The 20,019-nt window shown below is 41.1% G+C and overlaps 1 protein-coding gene and 2 long non-coding RNA genes across 3 annotated transcripts; 1 reads left to right on the top strand and 2 right to left on the bottom strand.

Moving 5' to 3' along the window:
* Positions 1 to 797: 797 nt before the first annotated feature.
* Positions 798 to 1,943, bottom strand: LOC143414672 (uncharacterized). The gene is made up of 2 exons (XR_013095342.1): positions 1,820 to 1,943; positions 798 to 1,040 (listed from the first exon to the last, which is right to left on the bottom strand). It is a non-coding gene; the product is annotated as an uncharacterized LOC143414672 (long non-coding RNA).
* Positions 1,170 to 19,666, top strand: LOC101475541 (major histocompatibility complex class I-related protein 1). The gene is made up of 7 exons (XM_004573048.5): positions 1,170 to 1,477; positions 5,659 to 5,919; positions 6,418 to 6,696; positions 18,161 to 18,490; positions 18,805 to 18,906; positions 19,000 to 19,017; positions 19,100 to 19,666. The coding sequence occupies exons 1-7, from the start codon at positions 1,432 to 1,434 to the stop codon at positions 19,150 to 19,152; spliced, it is 1,089 nt and encodes a 362-aa protein (XP_004573105.1). The 5' UTR covers positions 1,170 to 1,431; the 3' UTR covers positions 19,153 to 19,666.
* Positions 11,268 to 14,698, bottom strand: LOC143414674 (uncharacterized). Its single transcript, XR_013095344.1, has 2 exons — positions 11,508 to 14,698; positions 11,268 to 11,425 (listed from the first exon to the last, which is right to left on the bottom strand). It is a non-coding gene; the product is annotated as an uncharacterized LOC143414674 (long non-coding RNA).
* Positions 19,667 to 20,019: the final 353 nt, after the last annotated feature.

Below are 20,019 nucleotides of genomic sequence, written 5' to 3'. Positions count from 1 at the left end.
CATTTAAAACCCAGGAGGGCATGGAGCTACCTGCCAGAGAGCAGCAGGTAAGCGCATGGTCCCTCCTGCTAGCCCTCAATGTCTACGTGCATTTAAAATTGAGAGGTGGGCAACGACGCCAGGGGTGAGGTGTACACCCTGATGGTCTTTTGGATTCCGTGTAGCATGCCCACCCCCAAGGTCCTATATGTATGTGTTATGAGAGTGAGAGTAATGTGAATGTCTAAGTTGTGGGATAAAATTGAGGCACAGGCAGCCAGAAGGGGACAGAGGGGGGGGGGGGGATTCCTCCCCTGCACCCTGGTGACACACCTTTACCCCAAGGCCCTGCATGTGTGGGTGATTGTGGTGGAGCGGGAAGAGGGAGGCAGCTGGAGATGGGGAGGGAAGGAAGGGAGGGGCAAGTGACCCCTCCCTAGGGCCAGGTCCCCCGCTGACCCCAGTAGGCACCCCCATACTCTGCAACCCACCAGGGAAAGGGGACCCAGGCCCATCCGGACCGGGGCCCAGTTCAACAGCGCCGCCCAGCCCCACAGAGCCCGGGACAGTCCACCCGACCCCACCACAGAGAAAACTGCACCCACCCCATCATCCACACATCTTCCAGACTACACAAGCCAATAGACGCCCAGGCTGAGATCTTCCTCCACCTCGGGGGGAGATATAAGAGGATATAGGATCCTTCAGATTTTACCAGTAGAAAAGTAAAACAATTACATTGTCTCATCAGGAGAACCTGAAAGACTCCTCTTATGGCTACTCTTTGCACATAATAATCACAGAAGAAAAGAAAGGTATTGATTTTCAGTTGCTTTTAATTTCAGGGGATCTTCCAACCTGTTGGTTCAAAAGAGCCAAAAGAAAATCCTCATCGATGTTGGAGTAACAACTAGATGCTTTTATTGGAATATACACTGATAATGCTTACTGTCCTGTCATTGTAAACCAATCAAAATAAATAAATAACACATTGTGATCGTGCTGAAGACCACAGACAGCAGTCCAGGCATCAGGTGGGATAAAGGAGCTGGAAACATCACCTGATAAAGAAAAAAAGACAACAGACTGAATGAAAAAGAGAAGTCTCCTTCATTGCACATTTTTCACCAATCACAAGGCTCTTCTTCCCTCTTCTGCCACCGTAGACTTTTGACCAATCACCGATCAGGATGAATTGCACTACTGTACTGTCCGTAGCGCACCGCGAATATAAGTTTTCAAAATGTATCTTGGGTGTTTCAAACCTTTAAAAATACAACGTATCAAGCATTTTTTTCTCCGGGTTAAATTATGTTAGGATATGCCCTTTGGAGGCAGAACTTCAACGCAACAAAGGTGGGTGGGGCTGCTGAAACTTCTTTTTCAGATACGCCACTCCAGTAACGGTTTTGTTTTGGTTTCTTTTTCCTGTCGCAATAAGGATAAAGAGCGATGGAGCTATTTGTCTTGCTTCTCTTTTGCCATGGTTTATTTGCAGGTAAGAAAAACCCCCAAAACGTTTTACTTGAAATAGCCTGAACCATATACATTAAGTTTTAGCATTAATTTATCATTTTTAATAACATATGAAACTGTTCCAGGTTAGTGGAAAAGCGGAGAGAAATTTGCCTCAAAAAGGATGCTTACGATATGCTGCACAAGCGTAAACTAAGATTTGCAAATGTGTGCAATATTTTGTGTGTAACTTTTGAGGACATAGGAGCGCGTATTTTAATCCACACACAAATACGAAGCAGTTTGACCACACGTAAAAGTATTTTACAAATGTGTACATTCAAATCTGTATAAATACACACGATTTATTTTGACGTTCAAATACCTTTCTGCGTGGACAAATATCTAAAACTATACGTAACATCTCTCTTGCTCGCTCACAAAACCTTGAAACTGTGTGGACGAATCTCCTGATACACACAAATCACTTTGCAGGCTCACGTGATGATTTGACGCTCTAGCTCCACAAATGTGAGCTGCCTTTAAGTCCCAGTTCAAAACTGGGACATCTGTGCTTCCAATTTTAGACCTGCTTTTTTTGGTTGTTGTTTTTTTTTTTTCCAAATAAAGTGGACATTTGTTTTCTTAAAAAAAAAATCTAGAAAAAGTGATTTACCAATTAAAGACACTACACAGTGGACTATAAAAGTTAATATATGGTTTAAATAATCTGCTGTTACATGCTGGACATTTTTGTGCTGGGAAAAGTTACCAAAAGTTACCAAGTTCTCGATCGTCCTGTTTTATAACATGGAATATAATTGTACTTCGGTGTTTCATGTACAAACATGAAACACAGAAGATAAGATAAGATAAGATAAGATAAGATAAGATAGAACTTTATTAATCCCTCGGGTGGGTTCCTCTGGGAAATTCGGTTTCCAAAAAAGCACAGCACCGACAGAAGTTACAGAGTTACAGAATGTTATATATATATATATATACACACACACACACACACACACACACACACACACACACACACACACATATATAAATACAGATACAAATATAAATAAAATATATGAAGGGGATAAATAGAATAAATAGGAATAAAAATAAAAATACAAGTGAATTGCACATTTCAAGTATTGAGGTCTATTGCACCATTGACTATTAACAAAAGTATTGCACAAGGTATTGTACAGTGAGGTGAAGAGGCACTACAGCTTAGTTGTTCCCCCCTCCTTTGTCCTCCTGTTTCCCCTCCCTCTCCCCTCCAGAGAGGAGTTAAACAGTTTGATGGTGTGTGGGACAAAGGAGTTTTTAAGTCTGTTAGTTCTTGTCTTGGGGAGAAGCAACCTGTCACTGAACAGACTCTTCTGATTGTTTATGGCCGTGTGCAGAGGATGCCCAGCATTGTTCATAATGTCCATCAGTTTCTTTAATGTCCTTTTCTCTGCCACTGTCACCAGAGTGTCCAGCTTCATGCCGACCACAGAGCTAGCCCTCCTGATCAGTTTCTCCAGCCTGGATGAGTCCTTCTTTGCTGTGCTGCTCCCCCAGCACACCACAGCATAGAAAAGTACTCCAGCAACCACTGACTGGTAAAACATCCTCAGGAGCTTCCTGCAGATGTTAAAAGACCTCAGCCTCCTGAGGAAGTAAAGTCGGCTTTGGGCTTTTTTATACAGGTGCTCTGTGTTGCATGACCAGTCCAGTTTATTGTCCACCCACAGCCCGAGGTACTTGTACTTGTTGACCACCTCCACCTCCTCCCCCTCTATCTGAACCGGCAGTGGACTTTCTCTGGACCTCCCGAAGTCCACAACCAGTTCCTTAGTCTTTGAGGTGTTGAGTTGCAGGTGGTTTGTGTGACTCCATGCGACAAAGTTCCTCACCAGACTTCTGTACTCCTCTTCCTGATCATCCCAGATACACCCCATGATGGCCGTGTCATCTGCAAACTTCTTATTATAATAAGAACCAAAACTTGGAATACAAAATAAACCTCAAAATACTGAATAAACCAGAATCAAAAGCTAAAAGACATAAACAGTGGGTCACAGACCCAAGACCATGGCAGAATTCTTTGGTAATATACAAGTTCAAGTTTGGTGCACCTGTCTGAGGTAGAAGCCATATTGTTTTCTCCAACATGTGAAGTTGCATAACCTTTTCTCAACTTTACACAATCACAACAAATGTTTACTTAATACAAAGTGGTCTGATGATGCAAGGGTATTTTACCAGACACCGGCAGTACAGACCATTGAAATGACTTTATGCAACTGTGGATAAACATGAACAGCTGATGACAGAGAAAATAATATCAATTAATTCTAAATATATTTTTTTGTAGTAAGGCAGAACAAAAAGGGTTTTTGGAATAGAAAATTATCAGATTCCTGAAGCTGAACTTAATAAATTGTGTGTAAATGATCAGTATTTATTCATTTTTGGATGTATGCATTTGTAAAATAGTTTTAAGTGTGGCCAGATTGCTGTGTGTTTGTGCGTCGAGTGAAAGGTGTGCTTGTAAGTTCTCAAAAGTTACACACAAATTATTGCACACTAAGCCTGCCACTATTCGTTGACTAGTCACGATTATGTCGACTATTAAAATCGTCGACGACTAATTTCATAGTCGATGTGTCATTTGAAGCTTTGTAAGATCCTGAAAGATGCAGGAATAAGTAGTAGGATTTAAGAGTGTAGTAACGGACTGAAACAGAAGATGGAAGCACTGCATGTACAAGGATGCCAGCTGCCGTTAAACCCCGAAGAAGAAGAAGAAGCAGTCTTCGGTATCATAGCTGTGTCCAAATACAATTCGCATTTGTAGGCCGATTACGTTACAGTGGCAGTGACAAAGGCTGTCCAAATTCGAAGACTTCTCCAAATGCGGCCGACAAATGCATCCTTAATTTCCCCAGATTTGAAGGATGGGTCGGGTGTGTCCTTCCTGACCCAACCTATTCCAGAATTCATAGCTTGGCTCAGCCAATTCCAGTTTCCAACAATGGCGGCAGCTACTAAGTTGTAATATTACTCAGATATTTTCAGGCAAGAATGTAGCTATGTAAACTTCAAATATCTGCTTGATTTATCAAGACATCCTATATTTGCAAAAGTGTGCCGACATTTTTGGAGACGAGCTGGCCGGGAGGTCAAGGTTCAACTCCCGGCACATTGTTTTCACTACTCAGGTTTAACATGATATATAAGTCACTTATAGATAACTTAAAAATGTTATTGTTTGGCTTTTTTCAGTGTTTTGTTTGTTCCTGAGTAAATCGGTTTGGCTGAGATTAAAGTTATAGTTTTCACACAGCTGAATATATGTCGAACAGAAAACTGATTAAACAGAAGTTTTATATGGTCGAGAATTTATTCCAGTGTCCTGTTATATTTTAGATAGCAAGGAGTTTATTAAACTTCACCGAGACAATCTGCAAATTTCATTAAAATTTAATAAACTATCATCTTATCTTTATTTTTGGTTAGCACATACCTTAAACACGTCAAGCTGTAAGCTAGTGATAGCTATATAAGTGCAGACACATGCTGGTGCAATAAGCTGTACGTTTTATGTCCAATGGATACGTGATCTGATTAGTCGACTAATTGCAAAAATAATCGGTGACTAGTCGACTATCAAAATAATCGTTTGTGGCAGCCCTATTGCACACATTTGTAAATCTTAGTTTATGCTTGTTGATTGTATCGTACGCATTTGCATCCCTATTGATGAAAAGCATTTTGCAATATTTTTATGTGTAAACCTAAACAGTATAGCATTCTACTCAAAGACATGATTAGAAACACAAAATACTTTGTGTTTTACAGGATGTACAGTGAACTTGATCCCTAAAATGAGTTGTCATTGGATATATTTAAAATATATATCCTACAAAATTCAGCCCCCAATAAAATTATTGTTGGCTAAAAGCATACCATCTAAATGTATTAATGTTTGTTGTAATCTGCTGGTCCTTTGGCTCTGGTTTTAGCAAACTGTGATTAAGTTTCTCTTTTGTCAAATTTCATCAGTGATCAAACTGTCTCTGTGAATTGCTGTAGGTTCTGCAAAGTCACTATTACTGCATGTTATGCTCCTTAGTCATATTGAATTAATCATATGTCTGATAATGTTTGTATTTTTGTTTTACTTTTAGTTTATTTACTGAACTTACTAAGATAAAAAATATTTTTTTCCTACAGTGAAACACTCAGTGATCCATTTCATCGCTAGAGTTCCAGATGTCTCAGAGTTTTTTAGTAGATCAGTGATTGATGGCAGTGAAGTGATTTCCTGTGACGGCAGCAACAAGATATTAGAAATAAGACATGACTGGCTGAAGAAAATACTGGATAACAACCCTACACTTTCAGAATCATTCACTCAACAGTGTTTTGTGATTGTACCAAACTTCTTCAGAGACCTGGCCTTTAGTTTGGAACAACAGTTTAACCAAAGTGACGGTGCAGTATTTTCTGTTATACCTTATGTCAGTTAATTATAAATCATGGGATATAGTGCCTAAATAAATGTGATTTAGGCAGTATTCATTTGATAGTCAATAAAGATTTAAATGCTAAATGTTCTGCTTCTTGATTGAGACCAGGAATCAAACCTTATTGATCAACATTAAAATAAAAGTTAAAAGTAAACATTAAAATACAACCAATGCATTTATATTATTGTTCTCAATCTAAGTTTTGCATAAAAAATGGGTAGACTTGGATTTTGCTTTTAAAAATTTATATATTAACATCTTTATTGTTGAAAAATCTTTATTATTAGCATTTGTAGCCTAGATGTCTATCAGAAGACTTCTGACACAGTCTTGAGCAAAGTAAAATATGCAACATTCCAATTATAACTCCTATTATTCATATTAATAAAAAACTGACAGATTATCTGACTTAAAACATGTACACAGACATTGGAGAATAGCTTTTCTCTCTTCCTCTTTTCAGGTGTCCATATTTTACAGAGTATAAGTGGCTGTGAATGGGATGAAAACACTAATGAGGTGATTAGCTTCTTTAAGTATGGTTATAATGGAGAAGATTTCCTTAAACTTGATCTGAAGACCCTGACATGGAACGCACTGAAACCAGAGGCTGACATTATCAGACAGAGATGGAATGCTGATACTGCTAGAATGAAAAACAATGAAAACATCCTCACTCACATTTGTCCAGAGCGGCTGAAGATCTTTGTGGAAGCTGGAAAAAGTTCCTTGCAGAGAACAGGTAGAGTCACATTATCTCATGCTTTTTCCAGGATGTAATAAGAGTAATTTTTGTATTTAGTGATTGGATAGAAGAAATTGTGAAATAGACTGGATCCACATACTGTTGTGCTGCTAAAGCCTATTATTGACAATTGATATTTTCAGAATAGGGAAGGAAACATAATGAACAGTGAACTTCCTTGTCACTAATACCACTGAACTGCATTATTGTTTCTTTTCTCTTTATCATTATATTTTCTTTCATATGTTTTTTGGCATGCTTCTATTTCTATGAATCAGAATCAGAAAGGGGTTTATTGCCAAATGTTGAGCAGGTTTACAACATTAGGAAATTGCTGCGGTGCACCAGTGTTGGGACTAACGCGTTATTAAGTAACGCGTTACAGTAACTATGTTATTATTGTGATAACGAGCACCGTAACTAGTTATTATGCCAAAACCAGGAACGCGTTACTCGTTACTGGGATTTAGATAGGCTCGTTATTCGTTACTTCGTGTGGTGGCAATCGCGGAGCTTCCACAGATTCAGTAACATTAGCAAGTGGTGGAAGCCAGCAGGTGGATGAGGGAAAAGGGAGGCAGGAGGAGGAGAGACCCGAAGCGGCCGCCCGTCCGAGTGTCAGGTGAACTGAACTTCAGGTAAGAAGTTATGACTTGCAGTCTCTCTGGGTCAGATATAAACCAAGTTTAGGTGGAGTTTATTTTCGTTATGCTGACTTTTTCGTACTGCGTGCTAGCTAGCATGACGGGGTTTCTATACAGCTGGGTGAGTGCTATGATGTTACTGATAGTGAACTTTATTTTGTTCATAAGGTTAATTATTAGAGTTGCCAGCCGTACCCTAAAAAACGGAATCGTCTCATATTAAAAAAAAATATTACGCGTTTCTTATTGAGGTGAAAAGAAACAGTTTGTCCCGTACTTCAGCTACAATGAAAAAGACACAAAGCTGGAGTTATTCTGTGTCTTTGCTGCACAGCTGCCTCTTCTCCTCTCATTCTCTCCCCCTCTCTCTCCTGTTTGTACTTCAATCATGAAACTGATCAATGGGGGGGGGCATGTGGGGCATTAACAGGGAGAGGTGGGCACAAAGAAATACTTTTCTTTCTTATTCTCATTTAAAATGTCTAGCTTTTAAAAAATAATTATCTGAGTCTTACCACAAACGATTGATAGATTGATACATACACTCAACAAAAATATAAACGCAACACCTTTGTTACTGCTCCCATTCCCCATGGGATGGACGTAGAGACCTAAAATTCATTCCAGATACACAATATAACCATCCCTCCCAAACAGTGGTCACAAATCAGTCCAAATGTGTGGTAGTGGGCACATCTGCTATATTGAGATAATCCATCCCACCTCACAGGTGTGCCACATCAGGATGCTGATCTGACATCATGAGTAGTGCACAGGTGTACCTCAGACTGCCCACAACAAAAGGCCACCCTGGAATGTGCAGTTTTGTCTCACAGCAAAATGCCACAGATGCCACAAGCAATGAGGGAGCGTGCAACTGGCATGCTGACAGCAGGAATGTCAACCAGATCTGTCGCCCGTGCATTGAATGTTCATTTCTCAACCATAAGCCGTCTCCACAGGCGTTTCAGAGAATATGGCAGCACATCCAACCGGCCTCACAACCGCAGACCTCGTGTAACCACACCAGCCCAGGATCTCCACATCCAGCAGGTTCACCTCCAAGATCGTCTGAGACCAGCCACCCAGACAGCTGCTGGAACAATTGGTTTGCACAACCAAACAATTTCTGCACAAACTGTCAGAAACCGTCTCAGGGACGCTCAACTGCATGCCCGTCGTCCTCATCGGGGTCTTGACCTGACTCCAGCTCGTCGCCGTAACAGACTTGTGTGGGCAAATGCTCACATTCGATGGCGTCTGGCACGTTGGAGAGGTGTGCGCTTCACGGATGAATCATGGTTCACATTGTTCAGGGCAGATGGCAGCTGAGAATGTCCCAGTTCTTGCATGGCCAGCATACTCACCGGACATGTCACCCATTGAGCATGTTCGGGATGTGCTTGACCGGCATATACGACAGCGTGTACCAGTTCCCATGAATATCCAACAACCTCGCACAGCCATTGAAGTGGAGTGGACCAACATTCCACAGGCCACAATTGACAATCTGATAGACTCCATGCGACGATGTGTTGCACTGCATGAGGCAAATGGTGGTCACACCAGATACTGACCGGTTCTGGGTCCCCAGACCCCCAATAGCGCAAAAAACTGCACATTCCAGGGTGGCCTTTTGTTGTGGGCAGTCTGAGGTACACCTGTGCACTACTCATGATGTCAGATCAGCATCCTGATGTGGCACACCTGTGAGGTGGGATGGATTATCTCAATATAGCAGATGTGCCCACTACCACACATTTGGACTGATTTGTGACCACTGTTTGGGAGGGATGGTTATATTGTGTATCTGGAATGAATTTTAGGTCTCTACGTCCATCCCATGGGGAATGGGAGCAGTAACAAAGGTGTTGCGTTTATATTTTTGTTGAGTGTATATATGCCATCAAGACAGTGTACATCACTGTCACAACAGCGTTTGTTTTCATTCAAAGGCTTTATGATTTTTCCTATAATGGTGGGCCGGTCTCTAGTCAAAATGCCCGGGCCGATTTTTTGTCCCAGTCCAGCCCTGTATGCAGCTCATCTGCAGTCTGGTGTTACCTACATCTTTCTATTCAGAAGGCAGAATTTCCGAGTTCCGAGTACAATCGAAACCACCACGACTGCAGTTTTTGTGTTGGATGTAAAAAGCGCACATGACGCTGTGACGTAGGCTAGAATCATGGCAGCAGTCAATGACGGTCCAGGCGTGGGATTTCTCTTGTGGAAATGTGCACATTATCTTTTCCTTTCTATTGGTAGGTGGCACAGTGCACTTGTGGCAAGTAAGCAAGCTAGAAGACTGGCAAAGTTATGGAAGCAACACATTAACAAGAGAAGTCTGAGTAAAACTAAAGTTACTTTCCCTAGTAACTAGTTACTTTGAAAGTAATGAGTAACTTGAAGTAACTGAGTTACTTTTGATGGAAGTAACTAGTAATGTAACTAAGTTACTAATTTAAAGTAACTTACCCAACACTGCTATGCACTGAATGTTATAAATGTGGTTCCATTCATCCATTTTCATTCATCCATCCTTAGATGCACAAACCAACTCAACATGTTCCTTTTGATTTGGAAAACGAGTGGCTCCACTGTTCCTTATCCTTATCCTTTTTCCTATCCTAGTTCCTTATCCTTTTTCTAAGGCAGTTCCCAGCCACCTTTTGAAGGAAGCTCATTTCCACTGCTTGTTAAAAGAATCTAGTTCCTCCGGGAGTACGAGAAAAACAGTGGAGGTGAGCAACCCATGCAGCTTGGGTGCTCTCGTTTGACCCCTGTGGAGCAATATTGTCGTCTAGCGGCCGGTGAGTGTTTGTACTGTGGTCAAAAAGATCATTTCACCTCCGCATATCCATCGCTGACAAAAGATCGCACCTGCCGGTAGAGGAGGAAGTACAGGTGGGCAAGCTGTTAAGTAAAAATTTTCCTCCACCACTCACGATCCCTGCTAAATTACAATTCAAGCCGCCACTCTCTCACTCTGCATTCTAATTGATTCTGGGACAGAGCAAAGCTTTATCGACGCCTCCCTGGCTCGCAGATTAAACACAACAAATGCTCTGTGTCTTTGCGCTGAGCGGACAGTGCCTTCCCGACATCACTCATGTTACCAAGCCAGTTTTGGTGACCCTGTCTATTAACCATACCAAATAAAGAGAAAAAAAAGAAGAAAAACAACCCCATACCAAATAAAGACCTTTTTTTGCATTTAAAGCACCCCCCTCTCCACACTTTGGGTTACCCCTGGCTCCAGCAACACAATCCCCATATGGATTGGAGAAAGGGTTGCATTTCCAGGTGGGAGAGGAGTGTCACATGAACTGTCAGCAACTCCATCCATCAGTCCTCCAAAACCTTTTTTGCTTTCAGATCCATCCAACCTCTCCTCAGTACCTGCCGTTTATCACGACCTAGCAGAGGTGTTCAGGAAGCATGAGGCATTGTCATTAACTCCGCAAAGACCTATGACTATGCTACAGACCTCCTCCCTGGTGCGCCACTTTCCACTAGCTGCCTGTACAGTCTGTCACAACCCAAAAGGGAAGCAATGGAAAAATTTATCACCGATTCACTTGCTGCAGGAATCATTCAGCCGTCCTCCTCTCCTCTTGGGCCGTTTTTTTCTTTGTTGAAAAGAAGGACAAGACTCTTAGACCATGTATTGACTACTGTGGCTTAAATGAAATCACTGTAAAAAATAGGTATCCTTTGCCTCTGCTAAGCTCTGCCTTTGAGTTACTCAATAGCTACAATATTCAGCAAATGTGGGCTTGTTACAACTGATTTTGTAGGGTTATTGTTAGGGGTGGGTTTAAAATATCGATTTTCCAATTCAAATCGATTTTAGTTTGAATATTGGAATATCAATTCATTAATTTTGTTATGGTTTAGAGGAGGACTCAAGCGCAGGACTCCGGGTTCAGATGCACACAAGAAAGATTTATTTACAATTCACCAGGTGTATATACAAGAAGGTGTGGGGGGAGTGCTATGTACAGCTGAGTGAGGGAAAAGGGACTCCAGGGAAGTCCAACACTCGCCACTCGGGAATCACACGGGGTAGAATCCAGGGAGCTCTGCAGACAGGGAGATGGGGTTAAATACAACGCACAAAAGAAACACACTTGACTTGACTTGCTGTAGCTTGGCTTCACTAACGCGTGGTAGACAACGATCCAGCAACGAACAGCAGTCACCTCCTGGCTTAAATGCTGATCATCTTAATGAGACCCAGGTGTCTCATCTCCCGAGGGCGTGGGCCGAGGGCGTGAACCCGCAGTGAGTTCCGCCCCGGCGAGAGAGAAGAGGAGAGAGAGAGAGGAAGAGAGAGAGAAATGGATAGAAAGTGCTGATAAGCGTGCAGCTGATCCGCCTGGCCGTGACAAAATCATGTATTGATTATAAATGTCTCTTGCCAGAAACTCCAGAACCTCAGGTTAAAGCTCACAAAACTATTTCAACAACCACCAAAGAGGTAGAATACCAAATGATTAAAAAGCAGGTAAACAGAATCCGCAGAAAGATGTAAACACAGAGCATGAATCGTTCACCCGGGGGCACGTACATGGACATGCTGTCGGGTGCTGAAAGACATTTGACAGATTCTGAAGCTGCAGGTTTCATCAATCTCCAACCAATATTCCCTGAACCAGGAGCAAAATAAGATCAAACATACGCTTCACGTTTGAAAAACATCGTCATGAATTAACTCTTACTTTTGCTGTTTTCCTTCCCCCAAGGTAAAATTACACTTCCTGCACAGCTCTTTCTCCCTCTCAGTGGACTTCAAGAATAGTTTCCCATCACAAATCTGTTTTCTGGGTTATTCGCTTGCTTATTATGCAGCAGTCTACCATTGTCGTCCGCTGTTTTTTTTGTTGTTTTTTTCAAAAATGACCTCTGACAGGAAAGCCTAATTTCTGCTGTTCAATACTGGGGAAATGTAAACTTTTACAAATCCTGCCAAATTGCATAATGCTTAGCTGTGTCTCTAATAAAACATCTGTAACATTACTCTGCTTCACTTCAGCAGCATCAGGTAATGTTCAGATGTTGATTCATGGTTTTCTTTCGTTGTTGATCTGCTGCAGAATATTTTTAAGGTGGTTATCTGCTATAAAAAGCCAGGCCAGGAAAATCTCCTTCATGTTTTTCTGTGTTTTATCATAAGTTATTTTGACACAAAGGCATCCGTTATGATGCTTACACCTCTGATGAAGTCTCACACGTGTCAACTTTTTTTATACATAGATACAAAATTATGTACTGCTAAATGATCAGAATTATAATATTTCTTACTGTCTGAGTCAAAATTGAATTGCAGCGAATCAATTGGTGATAAAATCGAATCGGGACGTTGTGAATCAGAATCGAATTGGTTATAGAAATTGAAATCGAAACCCAGCCCTAGTTATTGGCTAGTATATAAATATGAGTGTGCAGATGCCTCTCCGTGACTGGTGGATCCAGAAGATAGACGATACAGATAGGTTAGCTAGCTGGAGATCACCTATAATATATGATGACGTCGCCATGGACTGCCATTCATCCATCCTCAGCTCATGCCAACCAGCAGACTTTTGTAAACATCCCTAGTGCTGCTTGTTATATAAAGGAGTTTGTAGGGGTGGACTGCCTCTTTACTTTGACTATAGTTTTCTCCTGTTTATCTTAGTTAGAGAGGTTAGTTGATGTCATTGATTTTGTTTATTTTGACTAGGTAAGTTTGGTAAATCCTTCCGATAGGCTCCTTTTGTTTGTTGTTTTGGCATTAAGTCCAGCATGAAGTTGTAGTCCACTCCTTTTTATTGTCAAAACCGAACAAAATAACTAGTGCTGTCAGCGTTAACGCCATATCCGCATTAATGCGGCAAATCTCCGTTAGCGAGTTAACGCGGATCACTCTGTGCGTGGGGCTGCACGGCGTCAACGCGTTAGTTCGTTAATGTGATAGCGTCGTGCTAACAGGAGACGCAATGATCTGACCTGACCTGGGGACTGGTCTTCCTGGGCTGCTTTTTTATTCCTGCCACCATCTGGTCTCAGGTACAATACCAACCGCTAAGTTCACCTGTCACCCTGGTATCCATCGCACCATGTCCTTCCTTCAATGCTCTCTTTAACTAAGACATCTCAGAGGTCTTTTGTGTGGAGTCCGCTTGTTCACTGTGACAGAATAAGCAGATCTAGCCAATCAGATCATTTGGCAACAAGTGCGCTCATAGCTGAAATTGCACACCGGTACTGAATAATACGGAAATAGTAAAATTATACTATTTTACCTCAGACACACAAACAACTAAAAACACGTCTTTTTAGAATTGCATTTTGTTAACTTCTGTCTGTTTTTGTTTTATACTTTGTGAAGCACTTTGTGATCTTTTATATAGGAATGTGCTCTATAAATAAAATGTTACTTACTTACTTACTAAACACTGGTCTTACTCACTCAGCTCTCTGGAGTGATTGCTCTGCCTCTTCAGATGTATTCCAAACTCTGCTAGCTAGCAAGAGTTCAAACTGTTCCACTGATATCCTGAAGCTGTGATACAGCTTCAACTCATGGGTCAAATTACAGAATTCTCCCTGCGTCCTGTTTTTGTTTAAGCACATCACGGCCAGCTCATCATCACTTTATGTCAACTTAATTTCAGGACAAATATTTCGCAAAAATACAACGCGTTCTGTGTGTAGTAGGTGACATGAAAAGGTTCACAGTACAGGACAGTAATTGTGACTTCACCCATTCACAAATAAATCTGTTTGCCTTGGACAGATGTGTTGCGTTTTCAAGTAATGAGTTCTCAAGAGAAAAGCAATTTTTTTTTTTTTACTTTACTGGCAAGAACATCATCCACTCTGTTAAGAACTGAGGATCTCACGAAGACTGGACACAAAAAGCAGACTCAACACAAGTTTGCAACCAACTATGTACGAGGTTTATTTTTCTTACTAGGAGACAAGAGCAACATTAGGAAAGTGAAAGCGTAACTCACACCAGAGGAAACGGGAACAGTTATGGATGTGAGTGCCAAGAGAAGCCATGATCGGGACTGTGAAAAACTGCAACAGGAAAGGAAGCGAATACTTAACTGCAGAGAAGTAGGGGTGTGAGGAGAAAACAGAACAATGGTGCTGTGGGCTTATTGTTGGAGCCAGAGTTTAATTCCTGCTTTAATCTCAAATCATGTTAGACCCAAATTGCTTTAGTGACACAGGTGTAACCAACTGACAGTTGAAAAGCTATGATTAGAGGAGAAGGAGCTTGCTGGAAGAACTATAATCAAGGAAGCACAGAACTATTCTTTGCTGAAGAGGTTTTATCTTCATGTCAGTTTTTGACTTTGTGCAGTCTGAAGATTGTACTGTGAATAAAGTTCCACATAGCCATCCTTTCTTTGGTTTAGCCTGCTTGACAAAACCCAATGCTCCTGTTGGAGATAACAGGTATTATGATGGTGGCTGTCAGCTTTCTGTTTCAGGCTCTGTGTTTGCTCACATAAAAAGGGCAGTGATTAATTTTTCCAAACAAAATAATCCCTATGAGTGGTGCCTAATCCAGTCAGAGATAGTATTAAATGATGAAAAAACTGTGATTAAAGATCTGTAAAATATATAATAAAACTGATGAGCGTGCTGTCAGTGCAGCTGTTTATTTTTAAGGGTACAGCATCTTCTTCCGCTTATCTGGGGCCGACCGGATAAGGGGGGCAGCAGCCTAAGCAGAGAAGCCCAGACCTCCCTCTCCCGAGCCACCTCCTCCAGCTTATCCGGGGGGAACACCAAGGCCTTCCCAGGTCAGCCGAGAGATATAATCTCTCCAGCATGTCCTGGGTCTGCCCCGGGGCCTCCTCCCAGTGGGACATGCCCGGAACACCTCACCCAGGAGGCGCCCAGGAGGCATCCTTGTCAGATGCCCGAACCACCTCAACTGGCTTCTTTCGATGTGGAGGAGCAGCGGCTCTGCTCTGAGCCCCTCCCGAATGGCCGAACTTCTCACCCTATCTCTAAGGGAGAGTCCAGCCACCCTTTGGAGGAAGCCAATTTCCACCGCTTGTATCTGTGATCTCGTTCTTTCGGTCACTACCCACGGCTCATGACCATAGGTGAGAGTAGGGACGTAAATTGACCTGTAAATTGAGTGCTTTGCTTTTACACTCAGCTCCCTCTTCACCACGACGGATCGGTACAGCGTCCGCATCACTGCAGTCGCAGCACCAATCCGCCTATCGATCTCCCTTCTCCCGTCACTTGTGAACAAGACCCCAAGATACTTGAACTCCTCCACTTAGGGCAGGAACTCGTCCCTGACCCGGAGTGGGCATTCCACACTTTTCCGGCTGGGGACCATGGACCATGATTTGGAGGTGCTGATTCTCATTTCCACCGCTTCATACTCGGCTGCGAACCATTCCAGTCCGAGCTGGAGGCCATCACCCGATGAAGCGAACAGAACCACGTCATCCGTGAAAAGAAGAGATGAGATCCTGAGACCACCCAAGTGAAAGCCTTCTGGCACTTGGCTTCACCTAGAAATTCTGTCCATAAAGATTATGAACAGAATCGGTGATAAAGGGCAGCCCTGGCGGAGTCCATCACCCATTGGAAACAAGTCCGACTTATTGCCGGCTATGCGAACAAAAGATAAAGATCAAAGATGGCTTGGTAAACTATTAATCTTAAGAGTTTAATTTTTGTCTCATCAGACCAGATTGTATTCTCCTAGTATTTCACAGGCTTTTCTAAATGTTGTTCATCAAACCTTTAATGCCCTTCAACATGCTTTTTCTTCAGCAATGGATCCATGGCCACTGAATGGATTACTTATTGTTTTCTTTGAAACACTCATATCTGTTGATTTCAGGTCTTTCTGTCCACAAGTGGTCCTTGGCTCTTGGACAACTCTTCTAATAATTCTTTTCACTCCTCTTGCTGAAATCTTGCAGGGAGCCCCTGGCTGTGGCCGGTTATAGTGAAATTTTGTTCTTCCCACTATTGGATTATGGCCCTAACAGTGATCACTCAAACCTTCAGTAGTTTAAAAATTAGTGATACCATTAGTATGGTTTACAACAATAAGGTTGCAAAGGTCCTGAGAGGGCTCATTGATTTTACCACTAATTTTTGAATTTCCACTATGTGGCAGGATTGCTTTCCAATTACTGACAGAATTACTGGAATCTATAACAAATACCCTGTACCATGACACAAAGTGCTTTCTACAGAGAAGGGATTAATTCAAGTTTGGGGTTTGGTGTGGCTCACCCACAGTGTATTGACAATGTGCACACACATAAAGAATAATTAGGTTTTTTTTTAAGTCTAAAGTTTTTCTTTTTTTTCTACTTGGATGAAATATTATTTGCATAGTAAGACATTAAAAAGCAAGTTTTCTTTACATTTTTTAAAATTGTATCATAGTAACAGTTACTCAGAGCACACTAACTTGATGTAGTCTAAACTTTTAATTGAATAAATGTTTCCTTGGTGATTTTAATTTTACTTCATTAAATGTTTGATATTATTTTTTTGTGAAATAACCTAACACCTTTTTAATTGAGGTGTGTAGTTCATCAGTGTTTTACAAACAATGTATTCTAATGATTTCTGGTAATTTTCCAACATTTTTTGAGTTTAACCTGCTGGTGAGTTCGGCTGCTAATGATGGTAAATTGTAGGTTGGATTTACATGATATGCATATCAATGTTTGTGGTTTTAAGAGAATGATTGACATAAGCATAAGCGATGACTTTTCATTTAGTAAATCCATTAGTTTAAAATTTCAGTTTATACAGTTCTTAGTAACCATATCTCTCTCATTGTGTCTTGGATTACATTTAGCTTAACTGGATTACATGTAGCTTGCCATCACCACTGTGTGAATGCAGGGCTGGACTGGGACAAAAAATCGGCCCGGGCATTTTGACTAGAGACCGGCCCACCAAAAATGTGACGTCATTCAGGGGTAAAACCGCAAAGGATTCTGGGAACTTGTGGCAAGAGGTACTAGCGCATGCAGGCTTTCAATTGAACTCAGTTACACAGCGATAAAAAGAAACACAAAAAAATGGCAAAAAGCTGTTGTATTATTAACTGCAATAGCCGGTGTTGTGCCAACAAGTGATTGTCTGCCAAAAAGTGATTGCTCGTATTTAAATTGCTATAAGTAACTTGTTGGGCTATAATATGTGAAACATATGTCAAATGCATCCCTCATGGATGACATAAAGTCATCTCTCCATCTCCATCTCTCTCTCCTGCTCTTTTATTTCTCTCTCTTGCTCCATCTCTCTTTGCTGCTCTTCTGTCTCCTCTGTCACAGACTTCTCCACTATGATTGATAAATCAGCCTGGTGCAACATGTAAGACTGGCACAATTTGTTAAGATTTTGAGAAACTAACCTTAAGCATAAAATAAAATTTACTATCAGTAACTTCATACTGCACCCGCCCAGCAGTATATAAACTCCGTCATGCTAGCTAGTACGCAGTACCAGTTATTCTAAGCGACTGTAAAAAGTCAGCACAACGAAAACAAACTACAACTAAACTTGGTTTATATCTGACACAGATAGACAGCAGGTCATAACTTCTTACCTGAAGTTCAGTTCCTCTGCCACTATGACCGGCGGCCGCCTCGGGTCCTCCCCTTTCCCTTATCCACCTGCTGGCCTCCACCACTTGCTGATGTTGCTAAATCTGTGGAAGCTATGCCATAGCTACCACCAAACAATTCAGTTATTTTTGTTTATGTTTTTTTCCTACCCTAAACTACTGGTATGTCCCTTTTTCCCACCTTCCCTCTCTCCAGTTTTTCCTTCAGTGTCTCTCCTCCAGAAGACTCCCTCCTCTCCAGTCAGCTGCCACGCTACAGGTTTCTATCCTGACAGAGCTGAGATGTTCTGGAGTAAAGATGGAGAGCAGATTCATGAAGGTGTGGACCACAGAGAGATCCTCCCCAACAATGATGAGACCTTCCAGATGAGTGTTGATCTGAATGTTTCATCAGTAACACCTGAAGATTGGCAGAGGTACGACTGTGTGTTTCAGCTCTCTGGTGTGAACGAGGACATGATCACCAAACTGGACAAAACAGTGGTCAAGACCAACTGGGGCAAAAACAAAAAAAATAATAATGAAGGTGAGAGAAACACTTTACTCATTTTGTTTTCTGATACTGTGAATTGTCTATAAAGTGATGATGGAATGTTTTGTGTAATTTATTCACTTTTTGGACCCTGGGGGAGAAACAACTCATAGAAACCTTTGCAGAAGCAAAATGGTGGCATGGTGGTTAGCACTGTCACCTTACAGCAAGAAGGTACTGGGTTTGAGTCCACCTTCTGGCTGAAGCCTTTTTGTGTGGAGTTTGCATTTTCTTCCCATGGATGTTGTTCTATTTTAACCTGATTTATCTGCAGATTTTATCTTCTGTGCTTGTTTTTTACTAAGCAGAGAGGGCCTCTGACATAGTCATCCCCATCATTGCTGCAGTGATTCTTCTTGTTCTCATCCTCTTTTCTGCTGTTGGTGTTGCTGTTTGCAAAAAGAAAAAAGGTGAGCGATTCAAATTTACTGACCGGATGTTCTAATACAGACTGAAAAATTTGTCTGGAATTTTGAAATTATTTGTGTTTCCCTTTATTTCAGAAAAACCTTCTGCACTTTGTAAGTACCTATATATTTTTGTTTATGTTGATAAAAGCTAATCCAGAATGAGTGAACTAAAAGTGCGTTTTGGACTTTACAGCTTCTGGCAACATATCTGAACTTTCTGAGAGACTAAATGGAGATGCCACATAAACAAGCATAGCACCCTATGGATATGTATACACACTTTTAGCTTAACAAGTTAGAAGCAAAGAAGGCTGCTTGCCATGTTATCATTCTTATAACAGCATTTTTTCTGACCAGCATGTGATACAGTTGTTACTGAATAAGACAAACATGAATTTTTTTATCTCCGTACTAAAAAATTTCCAAACTGTATATTTTAGTCTTTGGGTGCTTATGTGAATCATTTCAGTATTTAGTTTTCAGTGTGGGCTTTAGAGGTCAAAACGATGGAGCCCTCCTGGAAGTCAATACTATCCGTTCTCCTGCATCATTTAGAAACCTTGGTTAGTTTGAGGGTCATTCCACCGATTTGAGTGCCATTTCCAAACAGTGGAAATTATATTTATAATTTGCATGAAGATTAACTGTAAAATGCATTTTCTTATTAAGCAAAATGTCACACATGTTGATGTAATTGCAAATTTAAGATATATATGTTATGAAGAACTAATAAAAACTACTTTAAACACTGAAAAAAGCAGCATTTGTCACCTGTCCTCTGTCTATAAACATTGCATCAGTTGTATCTTTTAAAATGATTGGAAGAAAAATAGCAAGTTCTCTCATTTATTTTTCTGTATATTTGATAATATTTTAAGTATGGCTGAAAAGGTAAATGTCAACATACCTTAATTATATCTTGGTTTTTATGTCTTCATTTTAAAAAATACAGTATTTTTTGTAAATCATTAGAATGTGCTCAGTATCCTCATGTTATTAGCAAGGATGCCATGTGGCAATATTCCATGTATTTAATTGTGTGCTAACAACTATATCCTGTTACTCCTTTAAAGAGTACCGAGTACCAGTAACTGGAGTGAGTCCACTGATTAA

This window comes from Maylandia zebra, linkage group LG22 (assembly GCF_041146795.1).
Source record: "Maylandia zebra isolate NMK-2024a linkage group LG22, Mzebra_GT3a, whole genome shotgun sequence".
NCBI classification, from domain to species: domain Eukaryota; kingdom Metazoa; phylum Chordata; class Actinopteri; order Cichliformes; family Cichlidae; genus Maylandia; species Maylandia zebra.
This window is presented reverse-complemented; position numbering and strand designations above follow the sequence as displayed.

Bases quoted from the DNA above. Each gene is read 5' to 3' on its own strand.
- LOC101475541 (XM_004573048.5), top strand. From the start codon at position 1,432: ATGGAGCTATTTGTCTTGCTTCTCTTTTGCCATGGTTTATTTGCAG. The intron at 6,697-18,160 runs GTAGAGTCACAT...CCCTCTCTCCAG, and splicing joins AAGTTCCTTGCAGAGAACAG to TTTTTCCTTCAGTGTCTCTC. The intron at 18,491-18,804 runs GTGAGAGAAACA...TTTACTAAGCAG, and splicing joins CAAAAAAAATAATAATGAAG to AGAGGGCCTCTGACATAGTC.